The 23,818-nt window shown below is 39.7% G+C and overlaps 1 protein-coding gene across 1 annotated transcript in view; it reads left to right on the top strand.

The window, feature by feature from the left end:
• Nucleotides 1-22,091, top strand: part of KCNJ14 (potassium inwardly rectifying channel subfamily J member 14) — a 36,409-nt gene extending 14,318 nt beyond the window's left edge. Inside the window, exons 2-3 of the mRNA XM_026677591.2 lie at nt 18,079-18,928; nt 19,488-22,091. Coding sequence (XP_026533376.1) covers nt 18,230-18,928; nt 19,488-20,039 — 1,251 coding nt within the window. The 5' untranslated portion in view covers nt 18,079-18,229 and the 3' untranslated portion in view covers nt 20,040-22,091. The remainder of the gene's footprint in view (nt 1-18,078; nt 18,929-19,487) is intronic.
• Nucleotides 22,092-23,818: the final 1,727 nt, after the last annotated feature.

Here is a 23,818-nt window from a genome sequence, read left to right as displayed (position 1 = left end):
GCTTAACTTCTGGTGACTACAGGACTACAATCTTACAGGATTTCTGATAGGTCGTTTTGTTCTGAGGTGTTTGTTTCAATTTCTAGCCTATTCTACAAATCTAATATTTTTTGAGAAATCTCAGCCAAGTACTGGCATGGCTTGACTCAGTATAGCTTCTGGGCCTATCTTAAGGACTGGAAGAGGCTACTATCAAATATGATGTTTTCTTTTAAATCTGATATTGACCACTACAATACTGTAAGCATTTTTCTGTAGTCTTCAAAATTTTGAAAATAATGTTTGATTGGCAATCTATTTCCCTGGGGATCCTGGTTGTATATTCCTGAAAGAATGATAATTCAATCCCCAGATCCTGATCCACTAGTATATGTAAGGTATACTAATATATCTGTCAACCTGGAAAATAATCTCAGCTGAAGCTTTTCGCTCTCTCATGCTTACTCCTCTTTCGTTTCTTCGTTGCCATTCGGGGGGAGGGATGGGGAAACTTAGGGATGTGGTGCCTCAGCTGCAGTCAAAACATCTAACAGCCAGTGTGTGAACCAAGGCCATGCTATCAGACACCTGTCGGAGCTGAGTGGGAAGTTGCAGATGGCATGGTTGGCCCATGTAATCTAATAAACACATAGAGGTGGGAAAATCCTATTCTTTTGACTATCTGTGAGCACGGGGACTATTTAGAGCTAGCTTCACCTTTCTAGGTGCTGAGATGATGTATTCAGTAAAGGGTTTTTTGAACCAGTGCACTGTGTCAGAGTCCCGACTTCCCTGGATTAATTACTCAGAACGATGACAATATCTGAGTATATCCTACAAAAGAGAAGCTATTTCAGATTCTGAATCATCTCCAGTTTCGGAGAGATGGATGCTCTACCAGATTCTGACCTTGAAAAGAATACTTTTCCTAAGCTTAAATAATGCATTCAGAGGCAATTTAAAACTTCCAACAGTGATTTGCTTTCTACTTCTGTGGATTAATTACAGATTAAAATATGGATTTAAAGATCAACTAGGGGTTTACCTGCATAGGGAAGTGAGCTTACTCTATTAATTTGGCAGGGGATTTGCTATAGGCGCTCAACTCTCTACTTAAAGCAAAATCGTAAAACAATGTGTGTTTCCAAATGTAGAGAGGAGGGAAAGAGAAAGGTCACAGCCAGATGGTCAGATTGAAATGCTTTCATCCACCCTGGGAGCCAGCTAAAAAGTACACTAGCATCTTAGTGCTGTTCTCATTGCCAAACTCTATTTTGCCAAGAAATTGTGCTACCGTGGTGCTTTAAGGAAAGACAAGTTAATGAAAGCGATTGACAGATTCCTTTGGCTTTCTTTCCCTCTTATCACTCCTGACAGGAAAACCAACCATCAATTGGCCTTTATAATGTGTGGCTTGGTTAGATGAGACGGCTTGTCCACTTATTAGAGGTTCAAGTGTCCAGAAACTTCCACAGAATCCAGCAGCTTGATAAAAAAACAGCATTGTGCTGTGCTGATACAAATTCCACTCCTTTGGTAAATCCATGCAACATCACGACACATTATTATGGAAACAGACATCCTTGGCATTCTGTGTCCGAAGACAAAATGGATGGGCAGGGCAGTGTGTTGAGGTATTCCCCTTTAGGAGAATGAGTGTATTTAGGCAAACGTAGTGAGAGTGGTATTGAATAACACACGACCAGCATACAGATAGTATGAATAGTAAAATGTAGGTTTTCCTTCCAGTAAACGGGTAAACAATGTCCAACAAACAGTCCAAATCATACACAGTTAAAGCAGTTAGTATCAGTCCAGGGATAATCCAAAAACAAAGTCCAGTATCATAAGTTCAGTAAACAGAGTTTGCTAACAGTTGCAAGACTCACAGCAATCCAAGCAGAACGAGGATCAGGCAAAACGGCAAAACAGGAAATGCAAGAAGAGTGAAACCAGGTTTCCGCAAACCTCAGACAATCACAATTACAGCATTCTCTTAAAGATACAACAGTCTTAAATGACTATCCTGGTTTATATATTTCCAACCCAACTGTTAGGTGACTATCATTCCTAACACAGTGATTGATAGCCAGAGGGTCATGCCTTGTGACAGCCTAAAATGGGCAGTAGAAGCTGCTGTGCAAATTCCAACCCTTGACCACCTCATCCATGAAGTGTGCTAGATTGGCCCAAAAAAACTGTTGAGAGAAGAGGGCAAATTCTATTTTCAAATTGGGACAGCTAAAGTCAATCTGTAGGTTGGGGCTGAGATGAAAGGAACTTCAGGAGGGCATGACATAAGAATGACCACTATAGCATATGTCAAATTTATGTTCATGCTACACTTAGGAGAGGAAGAGTTGAGTGTAGTGTCTTCAATGTTATGACACTATTTGAGAAAGAAAGAAATATTTAAAAGACACTCCATCAATTAAATGTTTAATCTGTTACACATCCACTTACCGTATTCACACAAGGTGAGTATGTATATGGGTATGTGCTTGTGATGGAATGTAGTCTGGATTCCCAGGAGGGAGAGGCTGGCAGAGGAGAAAGTGAAATTTAGATGATTAATTGAGAGGAAGAGGATCCAGATAGATTCTCTCTAGACATACTTAAACTGCAAGTAGTCCTCAACTTACAACCATTTGTTTAGTGAACATTCGAAGTTACAGTGGCACTGAAAAAAGTGACTTAGGATTTTCACACTTACAACTGTTGCAATATCCCTGTGCTCACATGATCAAAATTCAGACACTTGGCAATTGGTTTATATTTATGACAGTTGCATTGTCCCAGGCTTATATGATCACCTTTTGTGACCTTCTAACAAGCAAAGTCAATGGGGAAGACAGATTCACATAACAATTGTGTTACTAACTGAACAACAATGATTCACCTAATGTGACAAAAAAGACCCTTAAAGTGGGCAAAACTCATTTAACAACTGTCTTGCTAAACAACAAAAATTTTGGGCTCAGTTGTGGTCGTAAGTCAAAGACTATATTTAATGTTGCAAATAATTTGTTTTAGTTTGGCTAAAGGTGAGGAACAATAAAGGAAACTGCTTAAATGCAACCTTTATGTATTTGATTTGGAGCCTGATATTGTCTGTCTGTGTATGTGAGTGTGTGTGTGTGTGTGTGTGTGTAAGTGTGCATCACTCACACACACACTCTCACACACACAAAGAAATGCCTGAGTAAGACTAAAAGCTTTAAAGAGTCACAACTGAAAATGTAAATCAACTCCACTGGGGGAAAAAACCCACAGGGACAGATGATATAAAAGCCTTTCTTGCAAAGTCAACAAGACTGCAGTGTCTATCCAAAAGATCAATTACAATGGGAAATATTTTTACTGACCCAAGTAGGTTCCCCTGATTAATCAGTGAGCAATTTATATATTTATATGCAGTCACATCTAAGCTTGTGGGTACATAATCTATAATGAAAGTTGGCTGAATGTAGTCCCTGACTTAAGACCACAAGTGAGCCCAAAATTTCAATGGCTAAGCAAGGCAGTTGTTAACTGAGCGGTGCCCCCATTTTTTTGCCATAGTTATTAAGTGAGTCACTACAGTTGTTAAGCGAATCAGGTGGTTGTTAAGTGAATCGGGCTTCCCCCATTGTCTTTGCTTGTCAGACACTTCCTGGGAAGGTTGCAAATGAAAATCCCAGAAGCCCCGGATGCTACAACCGTCAGAAATGCTGCTTGCCAAGCACCTGTAGTTTGATCACATGACTGTGGGGATGATAAGACAGTCCTTAGGGACTAGTCATAAGTCACTTTTTTTCCAGTGCCATTATAACTTTGAACAGTTATTAAATGAATGGTTGTAAGGCAAGGACTGCCTGTAATTGCTCCAGTCCTGGGAATAAAGGTTCTGTCTAACTACAGCATAATCATATCTAGTGGTTTTCATATCTTACTGGCCCTCATTAGTTTAACAATCAGCTACCTCAGGGAGGGGGGTTTGAGGGAAAATATGCCCTTCACCAGTGGTGGGATTCAAATTTTTTTACTATTGGTTCTGTGGGCATGGCTTGGTGGGCGTAGCTTGGTAGGCATGGCAGGGGAAGGACACTGCAAAATCTCCATTCCTTCCTCACTCCACTAACCTGCTTTCCAGCTCCGTTCTCCTGTGCAGGGCAACAAAAGAAAAGCCAGCCGATCAGCTGGGACTCGGGAGGCAGAGAATAGATGAGGGCAGAGTCAGTCAGAGGTGGTATTTGTGGGTTCTCTGAACTACTCAAAATTTCCTTTACCAGTTTCTCCAGAACTGGTCAGAACCTGCTGAAGACCACCTCTGCCCTTCACATCTTGAGATGTGGCTGCTGAATTTCACCGCAGATCTCTGCATGCTGCATTCAGCCCAATCCTCACCCTTCCTATACACTGTAGCTCTAAATTTTTGATCCACCACAGATCAGAACAGTGCCCTTTGCGCAACTGATCAAGGGCAGCTGGTCTCTGGCACCAGCAACAAGGTTTTACTTCAGCTTTCTGGCCCCAGTTATTAATCAGACCAGGAGCTTGTCATTAGGAAATAGACAGATGGTTCTCCCTCTCTTTCACACAGATACACAATGCAGAGGCACCAAGCAGATGAAATGCAATTCAATTAGCTTGAATGATAGAGTGGGAGAAATCCATAAAATCCTATATTTTAGGATAACTCTCTTGCTTCTAGATTTTATATCTGGAATACAAAAAGATTAGATACACGTGCACAGTCAGAAAGATTGCATGTACTATGCATCAGATTGCTTGTTTACCAGTAATTTATTAAATCATTTCCTTGGGTGGGGGGGGGGAAACTTTCTGAAATAAAAATAAATACAGCCTTAAAAAAAAGTAGCAAGTGTAGAAAGATGTTAATCAATAAAGAAACCAGCTGCACCAAAAATGGGAAGAAGGAGGGAAAGGGAGGATAAATGTCTGAAATTAGTTTATTCTGTACTATGGCACGATTAATTTTAAATCCCAGATTTTGAGCATAGCAATTGTTATCCTAAATAAAACAGATCTTCAGAAAGATCCAAAGGTAACCAGGGACAACATATGGACAATAACATGTGCCATTGAGGTTTCTCCCAAAGAATATTTGATATAGATAATAATGTATTTACGAGAAAAATCCAGCTAAACATAAGTATCGTAAAATCCCATGAAATCGAAAAGACCACAATATGCTCCCAAGGTGATTTCATAGATAGAATGCTGAATACATAAACATTAAGATCCAGCCAGTAATAAGTACTTGAAAGCAATGGCATATGATTCGATCTTATTAGATCTTATTGAAAATAGATGCAACTGTGTAACTGAAATGCAATTAAAATGAAAGAAGAGATCAATGGCACAACATTTTAGGCTATGATGTATGCATTATTCAGCATGCATTTCTGTATACTGCACTATTTGGCAGAAATATTTTTTATTTCCAGATGGAAAGAGCTTAGTTGCTACCAGCCAAAAGACACTACTAATCCACTCTTTCTGTAGCAGCAAGAAAGAAAAGAAAAAAATGCAAGTCCAAGATAGTAAAAAACAAAATATTTTTTTATTTCTTTATTTTTATCCTACCTTTATGGAGGCGTAGTGGTCCAGTGGTTAGAATGCAACAGTGCAGACTAGTTCTGCTGACTGCTAGCAGTTCAATTCTCACTGACTCAAGGTTGACTCCGTGGTCAGTAAATTGAGGACCCAGATTCCAAGGAAAATATGTTGATTTTGTAAACTGCTTAGAGATGGCTGTGAAGCACTGTAAAGTGATACATAGGTCGAAGTGCTATTGCTATTTGTCATTTTTAATTTCAATAATTCAAGGTGATGAAAATAGCTAAATTCTTTCTTCCTCCAATTTTCCCCACAACAGCCCTATGAGGTGGGTTGGGCTGAGAGAGAGTTACTGTCCCAAGGTCACCCAGCCAACTTTCATGCTTAAGATGGAACAAGAACTCATGGTTTCCTGGTTTCTAGCCCAGTGCCTTAACCATAAACTAAACTAGCTAGGGGAGCTGATATCTGGACATTGCGGAGAATTAAGTGAATGTCTGCAATCAAAACCTCATCTAGAAGGACTACCTACTTCTCCTAGATATTGGACATAGAGAAGGAACTCCTAACATGTTAAAACATGGCAAGGTTCAGATGTTCTGGAAAATATCTGGTTGGGCAACTACCCACTAATGTTTAGATGGACAGGGAACTATTTACCCTATTTTCACTAGCTCTATAAAAACAAGCTAGACAGAGAAGAAAAGCAAGAAGTGCTGGGCCTTAGAATCCATAGGTCAACTGGATTCAGCTTGTTTGGCAAAGTGTAATCTCCACCCCACGGCTGAAGTTCTTGCAACATATCAATAGAACATTTTTTTCCTTTGAGATGCCTAGAAGAAAGTAGGCAATCAGAATGTCTTACAAAAAGTGGACTTTTGTATATATTCTCTCCTATAATGCCTCACTTTTTAAACTATTGCAAACTTTAGTTTACACAATTATCTGAGTGTATGTGTCTTAACAATAATAATTTTGTGTCATCAAATCAGTCCTGACTGCTGATAACTACCTGGACAAGTCCCTGTAGTTTTTTCTAGCGATGTTTTTACAGGTGGTTTGCCATTGCCTTCTTCTTGGAGCTGAGCAAAAGAGATTGGCTCAAAGTCACTCAACTGCTTTGTGCCTTAGGCGGGATTTCTGCTTTCTAGCATTGTCTCCTTAACCACAAATTAAGCTATCTTAGCTATCATCATCAAAATTTAAAAATCCAGTTTCCAAATAATCTGCCAGATTTCTCAAAGATCTGAAAGCTACTTTGGGAGATTCAAACAGTTAAGCAGCCAAAGCTTTGGGTTTTGGTCCTAGTATTACAGGAAGCCGTTCTTGAGGTTTTTTTTAAACCACAAGACCAAAAATGATTTTAAGGTCTCATCTGACAGATATTAATGGTCCAAATTTACCTTGGACAGCCTCAAATGCTCAGCATACCTGGGGAAGACTTCTTGCCATTTGCAGATGGATGGATTGCGATTAGAGGCTCTCTTTGTCAACTTTTTTTCTCACACTCTTGCACGTAGGCACACCTGGGGCAAAATGTTCATCTGCTCAACCCTCAATCAGATTTCTGACAGATGTGTCTTTGTTCTTTATCTCCTTGAGAGTGAATAATGAACCAAAAATGTAGACCTTACAATATTCTACCCAAGAGCTCTGCACATTGGCCGGTCTCAGAAAATGGAATAATGTCCACCTAACCTCAGCTGAGAAAGAAGAAACTGGAATCTGAAGAAAGAAAGATATTGGTGTGGGGGGAGGGGGAGTGGAGCTGTAAGACCAGGTGATTTTATTTAAGCCCCAGGGGAATCCTTTTCTTGGAGTGTGAAAAACAGCAAGGGCAGTTGGGAATTATAAGCTACTTCTGTTGAGCCTTGAATGACTTCATCAGATATTAAGTCATTACCCATTTCCTGCAAACTCTATGGTTTGGATCCAGGGGGAATATTGCACATTTAGACAAATTCTTCCAATTTCTCTGTTCCTCATTCTACATGATTCTAGATTCATTGTCAAGAGATTGTACTGAAATCCACCAAACTTAATTTACATGATCTTCTGCAGATCCTCACTCCCCAAAACAAGTTTCAATCCTTCACTGTAAATCCGTGACATCTGATATGAATGTGGTATCTTGATAAAATCTGGAAATGCCTAAATGAGTATTTCTCAATCGTGGCAAATTTAAGATGTTTGGACTTCAACTACCAACTCCTCCTGGCTGGAGAATCCTAGGAGTTGAAGTCCTTAAAGTTGCCAAGATTGAGAAATACTGGTCTAAATGCATTCTACTTTCAATCTCAAATACATGTATAGGGCTAATTTGACCCTTAGAAAACATTCTCCGATCTTGAATGGGGTCGGGGAAAAAGTCTCTAAATGTTGTCGGGAAATAGCAATAGCACTTAGACTTATATACCGCTTTATAGTGCTTTATAGTCCTCTCTGAGCTGTTTACAGAGTCAACCTATTGCCCCCAACAATCTGTGTCCTCATTTTACCGACCTCAGAAGGATGGAAGGCTAAGTCAACCTTGATCCAGTGAGAATCGAACTGCTGGCAATCAGTAGAGTTAGCCTGCCATACTGCATTCTAATTGCTGCACCAACACAGCTCAATGCTATGTTGTTGATAAGGTTGGTTAATATTTTGCAGTTCACATTTTAAAAGACAGTGTTTGAATTACAAAAACACATTCCAATTAGGATTAAGGCCCCATCCAAACATAGATACATGCAGTAAAGTGAGGCAGTCGTCCTCCTTTAGGGAGGACAGTCCTTCTTTTGTAAGTTCTGTCCTCTCTCGAAAAGTGTCCTCCTACATGCCCTCCTTTTTGATATTTGAAGAATAATCTGTCAATCTCCGTATTTGGTTGATGCCGATCCGATCCGTTGTGCGTGATGTGACGTATTTGTATTTGACATGGCGATTCGTCAAGGCTCGGTACAGTGCGGCGAGATGCGATTATGAGGTGCATGTGCTCCACACAGGAGAATTGTTTTGAGAGAGTGTGCTGTGCGCAAGAGTGTGCTGTGCGCAAAAGTGCACCACATGCAAGAGTGTGCCATGCACAAGAGTGCACGGCATGCAAGAATGTGCCATGTGCAAGAATGTGCCACATGCAAGAGTGTGCCACACACAAGAGTGCGCCCACGCACAAGTGGCTTTGGTTTTTTTTCTTCAATTTATTTGTGTCCTCCTTCTCATTGTAAAAAAGTTGGTCACCTTAATGCAGACAAAGGGGGATCTTCTCTAAAATCCATGCACGTGTCTCTGTGTAATTTTCATAACATGAGCTGAAGAACTCCCTTTTTACACTATTCAAATACTTGAAAGCATGTAGACAAGAGATAAAGTTCCAGTTGTTGCTCTGATAGTTATACCCAACCTGGTGTCTTCAGTATGTATTCGGAATACAATTCCCAGTATTCTTCAGTAAAGAAGATCTTGATGGTTGCACTCACAATGTGTCTACAGCATAGTAACATGTGGCAATGCAACTTAGCTGTAAAGCAGTGCAAATACACACAATCTTCAAGAATGCTGGTTTCCTGCAAAAGTCATAACCTCTCTGACTGCAAATGAATCATGGAAAAAGAATGGGCCGTCTTCTTCAGTCCAACCCAAACTCTCTTCTCTGCCTGATCCATCCTGACCTTCATACATTGCTATGAAGGTCTGAAAGATTTTCAGTCCTCTGCAGCAATTCTGCAGAGTAACACTGATTTGTGCTCCAGCTGATAGCTTTTTTTGATAACATCAGAACATTTCAGTGCATTTGAGGTTTTCAGCCATTAACTCAAGTTCTACCAGCTCTTAAAAATAGAATTTTTTAAAATTTCAGTGCTACAATGGGGGTAATTAGGCTAATTATGACATGTTCTAAGGATTGAATTGGTCCTGCTGTGAAATATGACTCCAAGGGTTGGCTCTATCTATATCTTTACCTCCAGCTAGTCTTTCCCAGCTATCATTACTTTAATCAGTTAGGTTTTCCTCTTCTTGCTTGGATATGTTTATCACTTCTCTTACATCAAGTTGTCTATGTGTGCAAACTAAAAGCACAACATGTTTCCTTCTTGCCAATCAAGCAATTGTGTCTCAGGCAAAAGGGCTATAATGGTATGAAACTTGTGTGCATATGTGTTCCTCTTTTCTTCCTCTCCAACACTATATTTTTCACCCATTCCCAAATCCTATGCTTTTTTGCAATGTTGCAAGAAATACATGCAGCTCTGAGTATAGATCTATTTTCTTTTATCAGGAGCTTGATTGCATTCTAATCCCAACGTTACTTTTTCTAAAAGGCAACTGGAGTTTCTTGGGTTTTTTTCTTTGAAAACATTTTGCTTCTCATGCAAGAAGCATTTTCAAAGGAAAAAAAACAAGACAGTGCAATTACCTTTTGCCCCTTTGGGGCAAGCATGACCTAGATGATTGAGAAGTGGGGAGCTATGGTTCCTTTATGACTTGTGGACTTCAACTCCCAGAATTACTCAGCCAGCATGGCTCAGTCATAAAAGGGCCATAGTTCCCCATCCCTGCCATAGACAGATATCCAACCAGCAAATAATAAAAGAGGAAAGGGAGGGAGGAAGAGTGAAAGAGACAAAAGTTGAGTTGTGGGACAGAAATCTTGCCGAAGATTATATATTTAATTTGTTGTGAAGTTCTATTTATTTAAGCACTAAGCCCAGCATTGGCTACATCTGCAAGTATAAGTATAACCACATGTGTGTGGTTGCCTACAAAGAAAAACAAGACAAAATAATTGATGGAGCAAAAGTTGAAAGTTATAACATAATGGAAGCCTTGGAAGTCTTTTTTTCAAGTTGTGTGAAGGTCACCTTCAAGAGTCATTTCATCCTTCCAACAGAAATCCAGGAGCCAGAAGAATACTTTTGATACACGCAGAGTATGCTTAGTCACAGTATTAATAGGCAAATGTGTCCATCCGTCCGTCCATCCATCCATCCATCTTTCACTATGACTGAAAAGAGATAGATCACATCCATTTTGAAAACAGACCGATCATATTCATATTGATATGGATGTTGCTAGTTAATAGAGATACTGTCTGACCTATTATCAGTTGCTTAATGATTGTTTGAAAATACAGTGAGCCTGGATGGGTGCTTTACAGCCTGAAACTTTCTGGGTGTTGTAAACTGTCATAGCATCTCCCCCTCTCGTGCACCATTTCAGGCACTTGGCAACTGGTTCACCTTTATGACCAGTTGCAGCATCCCTCAATCACACAACCACAATTTTGCCACTTTCCAGCAAAAAATGCCCATTTGGAAGAATGGATTCATACTTAGGAGTGCGGCATTCACTGAACAATTACAATGATTTGCTAAATCACCACTGCAAAAATCTTGTAAAATTGGGTCCAGTCATGGGGGCCTTGGCATACAACTGTAATGACTTACAACCATAAATCTAGTTCCAATTGCAGTCATAAAATCAAAGATTACCTGTAATCCAGCAAGAATATCTGACAGTTCATCAATACTTTAATACTCCTTTTACCCCATCACGTACACAAAGGCAGTCAGTTACATGTGGTCACTACAAGAGCTGTGCAAGAGCAACTAAGATGTTTAATGGCCTGGAGACTGAAAACATGTAAGCATACAGCTGCAGGAATAGAATGTTTATTCATTATATATTTATTTATTTTATTTATATTGCTGCCTATTCACCCATGGCAACTCGAGGCGGCTTACACAATGTAAAACCATGTTTAAAACAAAAAATAAAATAAAAATAAAATAAAAATAAAAAATAACAAAAAGAATCAAATAAATTAGTAAAGTACAATAGAACAAAATTTGGAAAAAATTAAAAAAAAATTAAAAACCAACTCCCACCCCTCCTGCCCTGACAGCAACAGATCACACCAGCCATTTGATGGGCTCCATCCCCCTCTGGCAAAACCAGGTCTTTCAGAAGAGTGCTAGAGTTGGGACCATTCTAATCTCTGGGGGAATGACATTGCTAGTCTAGAGAAAAAAAAGGAGTAGAGGTGACATGATAGCAATATTCCAATATTTGAAGGGTTGCCACAAAGAGGGGGTCAACTTATTTTCCAAAGCATCAGAAGGTAAGACAAGAAACAACGGATGGAAACTAATCAAAGAGAGAAGCAACCTGGAATTAAGGAGAGACTCCCTAACAGTGAGAACCAAAGAAACAGCGTGCCTTCAGAAGTTGTAGGTGCTTCATCCCTGGAGGTTTTTAAGAAAAGACTAGACAGCCATCTGAAATGGTATGGGACTGGGGCTACAACCCTGGGCCGCTGCCCACTTCCTGCCATGGCCTGTTTGAAACTGGGCAGTGAGAGAAATGGGCAAGCATGCACATGTGAAGCTCCACTTGTATGATCAGAGGGTGCTTGCGCTCGTGTGTGAAGCTCCATTTGCACAAGTGGAATTGCACAAGTGCAGCAGCTTCACGTGCGAACACAAGTGCCCTCTGCTTGTGTAAGTGGAGCTTTGCAGGCGAGCACAAGTGCCTGCCGTTCAAGAGATTGGAGCTTCATGCGCGAGCACAAGCACCCTCCGCTGATGCGCAAAGCTCCATCCATGCAAGTGGAGGGCACATGCGTGCTGCTCACACAAATGGAGCTGTGCATGTGTGTATGAACATGCCACTCACATGCCCCCCGCTGCACTGGACTGGGATGCCAAGCTGGAAAGGTTGGGGACCACAGGTATAGAGTCTTCTGTTTAAGCAAGGGCTTGGACTAGCAGACTTCCAAGGTCTATTCTGACTGATTGAACTTGATAAGGTTGTGGAGCACTGTCCTATATTATTCTGTCTCCATGATTTTCTTCTTACATGTGAAATGGGCTGTCATGATCTGATCCTTGTCCTGTATTGCTTTACAAGTTTGCCTTCAGAAGTTGTGATTGTTTCATCACTGGAGGTTCAGTGTGCATGGCACTTGATAATGCAGTCCAAAGCTGTTTTCAGGGAAATTAAGGCAGATGAAATCAGGGACAGAGTGAGAATCCACATTCAACTTTACTGTATGAGATTTTTACCCTGCCCTTCTTCAGAATCGCAACTCACTATATCTCCTTTTAATCAACACAAGAATATTCTAGCTTCAAAGAGGAAGACTGATCCAATTTAAAACTATGACCCTGACGGCTAAATAGGGATTTTATTCTCAATCCATCCAGTCTTAGTCTATGCTAACCTCTTCTGGGTTATCCATACTTTGATCCAGTTTTCATAGGACATTGTTTCCAAAGTTTGATCTGGGGAAATCTCGATGTGTCTGACCATTTAGGAGAAGTTTTGTAATGTTTAGGAAATAAATATTCCAGCAAAATGAATATTAGAATATACAAAGTGAATATTAGAATTGCTTTCCTTGTGTCAGAATAGAGGGGATTTTTATGCAACTAAAATAGAAGTGCACAGATACACAAATTACTTTAAATCATCAAATCTGTCAAAACTTATACCTTCTCATATATTTCAATCGTTTTTAAAAATTCAAAATTGACTTATTTCTGGGATCCCAGAAGCATCTAAGAGGGGTCCCCAGTGTGCTGTGGTACCATCAAGTGCTACATGGCTTATATAGTAGTTCTCAAAAGCTTTCAAAGACAAACTAGCATCTGCATAAACTTTAAAAAAAAAACGGCTCATGTGTTGCAGAGGCAGAATTGTAAGGAGTTGTTCAAATGCTTCACAGAAAAGGGAGGTTTAAGGAAAGATAGCAAGGCAGATTTTAAGAGGTCCAGGCAAGGGAGACAGTGAGGGAACAAGATGGAACTGATGACATTTGCTCGGGTAACTTAGAATATGAGAAGCAAAGGTCATGCAATCACAAAGAACTATTGGGATAAGAAGGATAGAGGTATATGAGGGCACAAAAACAACTGGATATCAATGAAATACAGGGCTACGCTTTAGATTTTTTTAAAGTTGGATCCAGCCAATCTCAACAGTACAAGCTCTCTGTTCCTTTCTTGAAAAAGAGAAAAAGAGCTTTTTAGAAAGATGAAATAGGCCATTTTTTTCTAAGTGTGCAGGTAGTCCTCAACTTACAACCATTCATTCTGTGACTCTTTGTCACTGAACCATTCATTCAGTGACTACAGCACTGAAAAAAGTGACTTATGACTGGTCCTCACACTTATGACCGTCACAGCATCTGGTATCATGATCAGAATTTGGGCATTGGGAAACCAGCATGTATTTACAATGGCTGCTCTGTCCCTCAGTCATGCAATTGCCATTTGGGAAGAACTATGACAACTGCCATAACAACTGTACGATTCACTTAACAATCACCTTGTTTAGCAACAGAAATTCTGGTCCAGCTGAGGTTGTATGCTGTACTCAGGGTTTCTCTCAGACAAATTTTTATTTATTTGCAACCTTAGTTTCAATGGGTAAAATAACTATGTAATAACTCTGTAGGTTTACTGTTCTGTGAATGTACAAAATGACTTGCTACTTGCCCACCATTGCATAAATTTTTTATTCGAATTTTTACTGATTACCAAACCAAGCAGCAGCAGCACTGTAATAGAATTATATGATGATTTTCAAAATTAAGCACTGGATTATCATGTTGCAGTGAAAATGAATAATCAGAGTGCAAATTGGCCAAAAAGCCACATTTTAATGGATCTTCTGCCTGCAATCCAATAATTTATGATATTTATTGTGATAATTTTCATACTCTAGTATCACCTAAAATGTTCCTGCCCTAATTTGTAACAGATTTATCTCAAGTAGAAGACTAAGACAAAATTAACAACTTTATTTTAAAAATGCTACCCCGCCATCATGATTTTCATTGGAATTCTGCCTATAATTCCCTGTGTATGTGGAACAGGACTCAGAGCAAATTATTTCCCTGAATGGGGTCAGTAGCTTCTCTGCTTCCCTCTGATAATTTTTCTCTCTTCTGAAGGAAATCAATTTGGTTTCCCTCCTTCCTGTTGCATTCTTCTCCCCTCAGGGTGCTGAATGTGGCTTTGGCTGGTTTCTTTGCCCTGAAGGATTAACAATTCATCTTGAAAGACTGTTGGCTGGAAAGTCTTTGAAGGCCTCACTCTTGAGGAAGAAGCCAATCCTATTGATGGGTCTGGCCACACCCTGGGCTTCCAGATAAATAAGCACAATATCCCTCACTTAATGCAAGCCACACTTTCTAGGCGCATACCCTTGTGCCTGCAACAGGAGCTGGGTAAAAGTCATTCCTTGGGGGCTTGAAGGCTTTCTGTTGCTAATGCCATCTTCCCAAAAAAGGGAGAGAAGCTTAGGAGGAGAAATCAAGACATGCCAGGTAAATCAGGTGAGTTCCTGTAGAGGAGGAATATAAAGCACATTCTCCACCACAAAGCTTGCTCTCTGCTGTAGGGAGATGATATATCTGGACAAATCCATTTTCTGGATACAGTGGAGAACCCTTTGAAGTGAAGGAAAGTAGTATAAAAAAATCAGAATTGTGAAGTTGTGAGGAGCCGTCCAGTCTAATCGTTACTCAGGTCAGTGCAGGAATCTGAATTAATGCATCCTGGAATGATGGCTGATCGGATGAAGGGAAGTCCTCACCATTTCTCTGAATAATTAATCCCACTGCCAAACTGCTCTTATTGTTAGATTTGTTTCTTAGTTGGAACATTTAATGTGAGAAGAGAACCAGTTCTTTTTACGCATATTGTGTTCTTTTTCATTGTTTATTTTATGGGTCTATTATTTTGATTCTGTTCTGTTTACACTCTTTTCATTGTCTTCCTTTTCATTATTGTAAACTGCCTAGAGTAGCCCCACAGCAAGATAAGTCAGCAACTAAACTTAACAAGGAAATAAATAAATATTATTCCCCCACCCCCCATGCCTGTATTCTTAAGAATTGGGGCAGCTTTCTGTAGAGGAAACTTCATCATTTCAACAGCATGACAAAATAATAACAATAACTTTCCCAAATTATCTTCTGTAGCTCTTGAAGAGGAACGTGTATATGTCATGTATTGTGTCTTCAAATCAATGTTGATCCCTGGTGACTACCCAGGGCAGTCCTTGCAGTTTTCTTGTTTTTTTACAGAAGTGGTTTGCTCTTTCCTTCTTCCTAGAGCTGAAAGAGATTAATTAGCCCAAAGTCATCCAACTGGCTTTGTACATAAGGCAGAAGTAGAACTTATGGTCTTCCCGTTTCTAGCCTGGTGCCTTAACCAAACTGGTAGAGAAGCTTTATTAGAAAGAAAGAAATAAAAATAGCCATCTTTTTTTTTTCACTAAAAGATAATTGTATTGATGTATTGTATATGTGCATTTGTATTTATATTCAGTGTGTCCATAAACATTTTGTATAGTTGCATAGTTGTACATGTTCATATATGTGCAGTCACACTTATCTTTGTGTGCTCATGTACATACATTTTGTTGTGTTTTTCATTGACGTATTCTTAGATGCCTTGCATATTTGCATATATATATTTATATTTTAGTGTTGTTTTGCACTTCTGGTTGGATGCTAACTGCATTTCGCTGCCTGTATCCATGGCAATGACAATAAAGTTGAATCTAATCTAATCTAATTCAGCTGAATAAGAATGGAAAATGAAAAAGAGGTTGAAAATCATTCTCATTGAAGCTATAAATAAATGTATTATGGTTAAATTGTCAGCTATAGAAATGTGGAGCATTTCAGATATGGAGAAGAAGGAATGGTGAATGCACTATTTTCTGAATGCTTTTTTTTCAATACTTAGTAGAAAACAATTGAAGATGTAGATTGGAGATAGTAGAGCTGTTTGGTTTGAGGAATATATAACTGCATAGAAGGATAATATCATTGGAAGAACTGGCAAGGAAGCTTGTGAGTCCAACAAAATCATTCAAGAACATAGATGTTAAGAAACAAAGACTAGGAGCTGATAGGAGGGAAGTTCAAAAGTAATGTTAGAAAGTATTACTTCACAAAAAATAATAAATTATTATTTATTAAATTTATCAGCTGCCCCTGTTTACCACAGAGTAACTGGTAATGGAAGTTTGGAAACAACTTTCAGTGGAGGTAGTGGTCAGTCATCATGGTAACTGATGCTTGGGATACACATGTGTCTATCATCCAACAAAAATTAAAACTAAAAAAATAACAACATAAATAAAATTATCTAAATTATCTAAAATATAAATACATAAATTAAAAAGAAAACAAAAAAAGCAAACAAACTCAAAGGGCAGACTCAGTGGACCCCTGGGTTTTTTTCTGCTGTCTGGTTTCCTATGTTTCTATGTTTGTGAGAGCTCAGGGTGAGGAATCAAGGAAAGAAAAACATATTTTATTCTGAGTCCTAACAAATTCTCAATACCTTATTTGTGACAGTTCTAAAATCAAATGAAAATGATGTTGGGAAGACTTTTGCTCTGATCCTATCTCATTCGCTCTCTGATTTATGGGGTTTATCCTCAGGCCAACATGCAGAAAATTGCAGCCTTAATGAGGTCAGCCATGACAGCGGTAGACAGAAATAAGTGTGTGTGTGTGTGTGTGTGTGTGTGTGTGTGTGTGTGTGTAGTCTTTAGTGCTAACTGGGACTCACAAGAGTGAAAATTAATAAGGCTGTTGTTATATTAGCAAAGCTAGAGATTGATTTTAAGTGATTCACTGGCAGGAGAATCAATGGAGAACCAGATGGGAAATGGCAGAGAGAATATTGATTGTCCAATAGGCAGTCACTCCCATTAAGTGCTAAAAAAGACAGCTTTCTGAACCCTAGCATTCCATTCCTACAGGTTCCAAAAGATTATTAAAACAAATGAAGGATGTTCACCTGAAAAGAAATAGGCTACAGTAAGCCAGAACATTGTGGAATTTTAAACTTAATTTGAGTGTCCTCCAAAACCGATTTAAAATGGAGACAAAAACCCTCAAATCACAATAGCATAATATTTGTGGCCAAAGGTCACAAAGCAATCAGGGCTTTTCACAGATGCTCATTTGCAAGTTTAAAATATATTTATATATATATAAGATCATCATATTAGGTCCAGTTAGCTTTGGCTGTTCAGAATTGCAATCCCATTTTGTGCCTTAGCTTCAGCCTGGCACGTGGCTTAATGCACTTTGTGTTCTACCCTCTACATTTAGTAGTTCCAGTCTTACCCTGAGGCTTGAAGTAATGTTGGTTTCTAGATAGGTTTGACTTCTGTCCTCCTAGAAATTAGGGTTAGAATCATAATAAGCCACAATAAAATTCTGCAAACTTTGAGACACTGAAAGAAAGTAGGCTCTCACTCTGTTAAAAAAAAAAACAACTGTCTTCAATTTGAGATCCTGTAGGAAAGCAAAGTATCTTCTAAGACTAGAAGTATTTTACAAGCTAGGAAAATACACCTTTCAAAGGAATATGTTCAATGACTAAAATGTTGAACAAATTTCTATCATTCAGCTTCCCACCATTCCTTTGAAAAATCAAGCATTGAAGTAAATGAACTTTTTTTTTTGCATTTATGCCCATATATAAACTGATTGTATGCATTGTCTCCTCTTTCCACTTCTAGGTTGACAAAAACTTATAAGGAACTCCTGTACCGTAGTCTCTCCTGTTAACACTTCCTGAGGATTGGCTTGTTTTGCACAGCATCCAGGCTGGGCCATCAATTCCCTCTAGTTGACCTCACCTTGGCCAAGGCAACACCCCATACCTCAGAGATGGGGGTAGCCAAAGTCATCCGGCACTTCAGTGGGGGCAGTGGGGAAGGAGAACTCCAAGAAGACGAGTCCGTGGAATCCCCCAAGAACTGCCACAATGGCAAACTTGTCACCATCCAGCCACGCAGCCGTTTTGTGAAGAAGGATGGCCACTGCAACGTGCAGTTTGTCAACATGAGTGAAAAGGGTCAGCGATATCTCACCGATATCTTCACCACCTGTGTGGATATCCGCTGGCGCTGGATGTTCCTCATCTTCTGCCTTTCTTTTGTGCTCTCCTGGCTTCTCTTTGGCCTCACCTTCTGGCTCATTTCTGCACTTCATGGTGATCTTGCACCTGACCAACCTCCCAACTCAAGGCCTTGCTTCTCCGAGGTCACCAGTTTCATGGCTGCCTTCCTCTTCTCCTTGGAGACCCAGACGTCCATTGGATATGGCTTCCGTAGTGTGACAGAGGAATGCCCCTCGGCTGTCCTGGCTGTGGTCTTGCAGTGCATTCTGGGATGCATCATTGATGCCTTCATCATTGGAGCCATTATGTCCAAGATAGCCAAGCCAAAGAAACGCAACGAGACCCTTGTTTTTAGTGAGACTGCTGTGGTGGCCATGCGAGATGGAAAGCTATGCCTTATGTGGCGTGTGGCTAACCTGCGGAAGAGTCACCTGGTAGAGGCCCATGTCCGTGCACAGCTGTTGCAGGTAAGGAGAATATTGGTGAGAAACCTATCAGTAACAGAGAAGAAGGCAGTAAGACATCTGGGAAAATTTTAAGATATAATCTTCTGTGATACCTGGATACATATATAGGAAAGGATGAAAAGAATCTAGATTGGGAAGAGAGTGAGAGAGCAAGTTAGAGAAAATTTGGAGGAGACAAAGTTGGCTGGAAAACTAAGAGCAGCGGCTACAGGAATACTAATATTGGATGGATGGATGGATGGATGGATGGATGGATGCATGGATGGATAGATGGGTTTAAGAAGTGAGAAAGTGAATTATGATGGATCTGGAAGGAATGATGAATACAAGGTTGGTTTCTGAGTGGCATAGAGCATGTTCATAATATGCTGCTTAAGTTCTACATGCCATGTAACAATCATGCAATGAAAACTTGGGTTGATCTAGGCTGTACACTGAGAGAGCCAACAACTTCAATTACATTTTTTCCAATCATCAGAAATGGCAGTTGGCTCCACAAGATGGATTTTATGCCTTGTCCTATAACCTTTCCACCTTCCTTTGTTTCCTTTTCACACAGCCTCGTGTGACCCCCGAAGGCGAATACATTCCCCTGGATCACATTGATGTTAATGTGGGCTTTGATAGTGGCACTGATCGCATTTTTCTGGTCTCCCCTGTGACCATTGTGCATGTGATTGATGCAGAAAGCCCTCTGTACGAGTATGGTCCTATGGAGCTGGCCAACGCTGACTTTGAACTGGTGGTCATTTTGGAAGGTATGGTAGAAGCTACTGCCATGACCACTCAATGCCGTAGTTCCTATCTGCCAAGTGAACTGCTCTGGGGACACCGTTTTGAGCCTGTACTCTTTGAACGGCGTGGGCATTATGAGGTTGATTACCAGCACTTCCATCGTACATATGAGGTGCCTGGAACCCCAGCATGCAGTGCCAAGGAACTCAGCCAACATAAATACAGGGTCTCCCCTGTGGGAACCACTGCTGCTCGTTCTTCCTTCTGCTATGAGAATGAAGTGGCACTTACAACCTGTCATGAGGAAGAGGAGGAAGACGAAAGCCAGGGAAAACAGAGGGTGAGTGTGGAGAATGAAACAACCACTACCACGTGACGTGATCCATGTCCCTCAACTGAGGAGAGCTGAGGAAAGAAGGGGTAGCACCCACACCAGACTTCACATAGTTGGGCTGTTAAAACAATTGGCCAAAGGACCACATTTTCATACTTTGACTGACTGTCCCTCCCCCCCCCCCCCAAATCAAGCATCTCAGTTTGGTCGTTGCTAGAAGAAATACTATGGAACAAATGGAAGACTTTTCTAGATCATTTGTCTCTGAGGACAGTTAAGGAGTTATTGATATAAAGTATGTCAATGTGAGGGGAAAGGGAAAGTTTAAGCACAGGGAAACTTGCAAGAAAGAATACCTATTTCATGGGCTTCAAAACTGCCCATGAATAACCTGATGTTTGTGAGAATACAAATTAAGTTAATAGTAGTTAGATAGAAGTCTGATGATACAATGTTTATTGTAAAGAGATTGAAAGCTCTGTAAGAAGATGCTTTATGATGCTCTACTAATGGCGATCCCATTGTAGTTGTCTCATTTATGAAGCTCCAGGAAGCAAATGGAGAAGAAGCATTCTGTAAATAGTGAAAATGATGGTTAGATGAAATTCTACAGAACTGGAATATGTCTGGTCTATAATGAAAATGCAACAGAGGGAGGCAGTTCTGCAGAGTTTAAAAACGTGCATTTCTTTTCAAGGCCATTGAGATAGATACGATCACAGGGCAATAACCTAATCATGCACCCCAGGAATAACCCTTTCTCAAGATCCGATGTGGAAACCTTTTCTAATAGTCCTGCAAAAGTAACTGGAAATTCTTAACAAGACATATGCTGGGGAGTTTATTATTGTGGTCTAGTAATATTTGGAATAAAGGAGTCTTTATAAGAATGAATAATGTAGTGTACTGTATAACATAAATGTGGAACTACAAAAAAAAGTGTTTGCATTAAAAATGCAATGTATCTTGTGATAGCCATATGAGTTTTTCACGCTTGTGGAATACATACTTATAAACTTTCATATTTACATAGATATGAAAGGCTGCCTATTCTAAAAATTAATTTTTGAAAGGCAAACAAAGAGAACTATAGATTTAGAGTTAAATATGTTCTGTTCTGCTCTCTTCCCCCTGTTGTACATGCGTGATAACAAAAATGGTCAATATTTCGTCTGCTGCTAATGTACTCCATTGATTTCAGTGACAGATTAAAGCTTGTTAAATAGTTGTGGCCCCTGGATCAGAACTTTTAAACTCCTATTTTGCTGAGCTCGGTACCTCTATCCACCCACTTGCTCTATAGCTAACTTTGAGGAACAGCCAGAAAAGAAGGGTAGATTGGGGAGGAAGGAAAGAAAGAAAGATTATCCTAGCATCACATTAAAAATCTCAATCGTCTGCTCCACAAAGCTTGATGCATATCGGAGCTGTGAAAAATCCTGACACAAACAGCTGCTACCCAAGCTGGTGGATGGTAGCAACATAGGCTGAAGGTCAAAGAGGTGATAGCGGAGATTGGATTTGCCACTGGGAGCTCAGATTAATATGACACAGTTCCATCGCTAATCTCGTTTTATGCGAGTAACATGGGCGGGTAGAGGCAAACACATTGGGCTGTACCCTCTTCACAGTTTTCATTCCTCTCCTATCACCCTGGACCTCAAAGCACTGGCACCCAATCTTCATTTGGGTGCCAATAATGTGACAGAATGTCAAGAGCTCCTTGTCACCAACATAAGCAGATGACAAATTCATGTGATAAAGCATTCTCCTTAAACTTAAAATATCCTCTCATGGGTCTCTAATCTCCTGACCAAGGGCATATTTTAGATTGAAATGTGAAGGTTACCCCCAGATTGGGGCAGAGGTCAAATACTCATTTTATCATGATTCTTTACTGATTGACCTATGGTCTACCTAAGGATACTTCCATACTGGTGATGTCCTCTATCCTGACCAGCCAACCTTGGTTTAAGATTTCATCCCAATTCTGTGTCTAGAAACAAAATAATAACTATCTGTACTTCATTCACCTTTAACATCACAGCTTATTCCCTTTCTTCTTCCATAGGTAGGAATATTTGGTGCATCTTGACAGGCATATTTTTGAGATACAATTATAGAAATATAATTTATCAGTCATCATTATCATAAGCACCAGCATCTTATCACATGTTTATGTGTGGGGGGAAGGATCCTACCTGTATTTTTTTTCTGAGCTTCAGATTTGGGCTACCTCTTATACCAATAACTGACTATGAATTATGTTATTTAACACAATTCTTATTATATCTAGAACATATATTTTCTTTAAGTTCAAGGCTCATAGATATGTGAAAATCTTCCCTCATTCCCTCATACCTTTTATTATCGCATCAACCTTGGGTGAAGATTGGCTGAAAGAAACCAAGTAGTTCTTTAACAATCCTTAAAAACCAAGTAGAGATTGGAACCTAAGTCTTTTCATTCCTATTGTGATATGATCCATGCACTAGTATCTGTTCTAAGTTTCTTAAGGAAATTTTTGTCCCAATTCTTTATCCTTCATGATACAAAGAGGGTTCTGGTCTATTTTTTTTTTTTTTTTTGCTTAAAGCCAAGTCTCCCCCTAATTTGTGACAACTCTAAAACCAGTCCATAGTCTAAAAACTACTTAAATATCACAAATGAAAATGCACAAGACTAAGTTAATCTTTGAATAAAAGAAGATTTGTATTGGACAAATGAGAGCCATCCTCTTGAGATTCACATATAGGAGATTACCTCAGAAACTATCTCATCCCAATTATATCATCCCATCCCACTCAGTCAGGCAGAGAGGATTTGTAGTGAATCCCTTTAGTTACATTATTTTTAATGGTAGGATCCAGGATGAAAGTCTTCCTTGCTATGGCCCTATCCTTTGGAACACCTTATTTCCAGAAGTGAGATGTGCCCCCATTTTTCTTGCCTTCAGATAGAGTGCTGAGGCCAAGTTCTGCCAATTGGCATAATGTCAGGTGCAATAAATCGGGAGCCTAGAGTTCAAAAGCACTGTGAGTTTATTTCATGTCATCTCTATCCAAGAATCTGATCTACTAATGGTCAATGCAAATTGGCAGCAGATAAGAGTCAACAGATTTCAAGGTGGGTGAGGCAGGTAGTATAGAAATGTGATGAATGATTGATTGATTGATTGAATGAATTGAATGAAATAAAGATGGAGCCAGGAAACAAAAAGGTGCCCACTAAAGAGAAGAAGCTCAATTGAGGAAGAAAGATGCCTAGGGGTTAATTGGGAAGAAGTAGAAGAGAACACAGCAACCACTAAAACCAACCAGAAAGCAACGAGTTAATCCTATGGATTCCCAGCCTTTTACTTACTTTGGGGACCCAGAGAAAAAAAAGTAGAAATACTAACATTTCCACTCAAACCCTAGTACATGAACAGCTAACTTCTTGCACCTCTGCCACTCATGTTCTCCAAGCTGACAAAATGTATTGATCAGGGCTGACAAGGGCTGACAAAATGTATTGATCAGGTCCTCATCCTGCTCAAATGCCTTGCGTTCTCCTGGAAACCCCAAGGGAAGGTAAAGTTTTGAAAGGAGCTATTCTTCTCCTCTTTTAATTCTTTCATATAAACTGAATTTGAAGATTGTTTGTAAAAGAACTGAGCAGAGATACAGATGCTTAAGGAAAAGGATACAGCAAAGTGTATCACATCTCCAAAGAATTATTTTAACAAGCTTCATAAACTCATGAAAAGAGTTAAGATTCACTGGAAATGGGCTATAGTAACATGGTCCATCTCTGTTCTGTATTAGCGCTAAATCTATCAC

Source organism: Notechis scutatus, chromosome Z, assembly GCF_049901735.1.
Source record: "Notechis scutatus isolate UNSWTSFEM ecotype Mainland chromosome Z, rNotScu1.2, whole genome shotgun sequence".
NCBI classification, from domain to species: domain Eukaryota; kingdom Metazoa; phylum Chordata; class Lepidosauria; order Squamata; family Elapidae; genus Notechis; species Notechis scutatus.
This window is presented reverse-complemented; position numbering and strand designations above follow the sequence as displayed.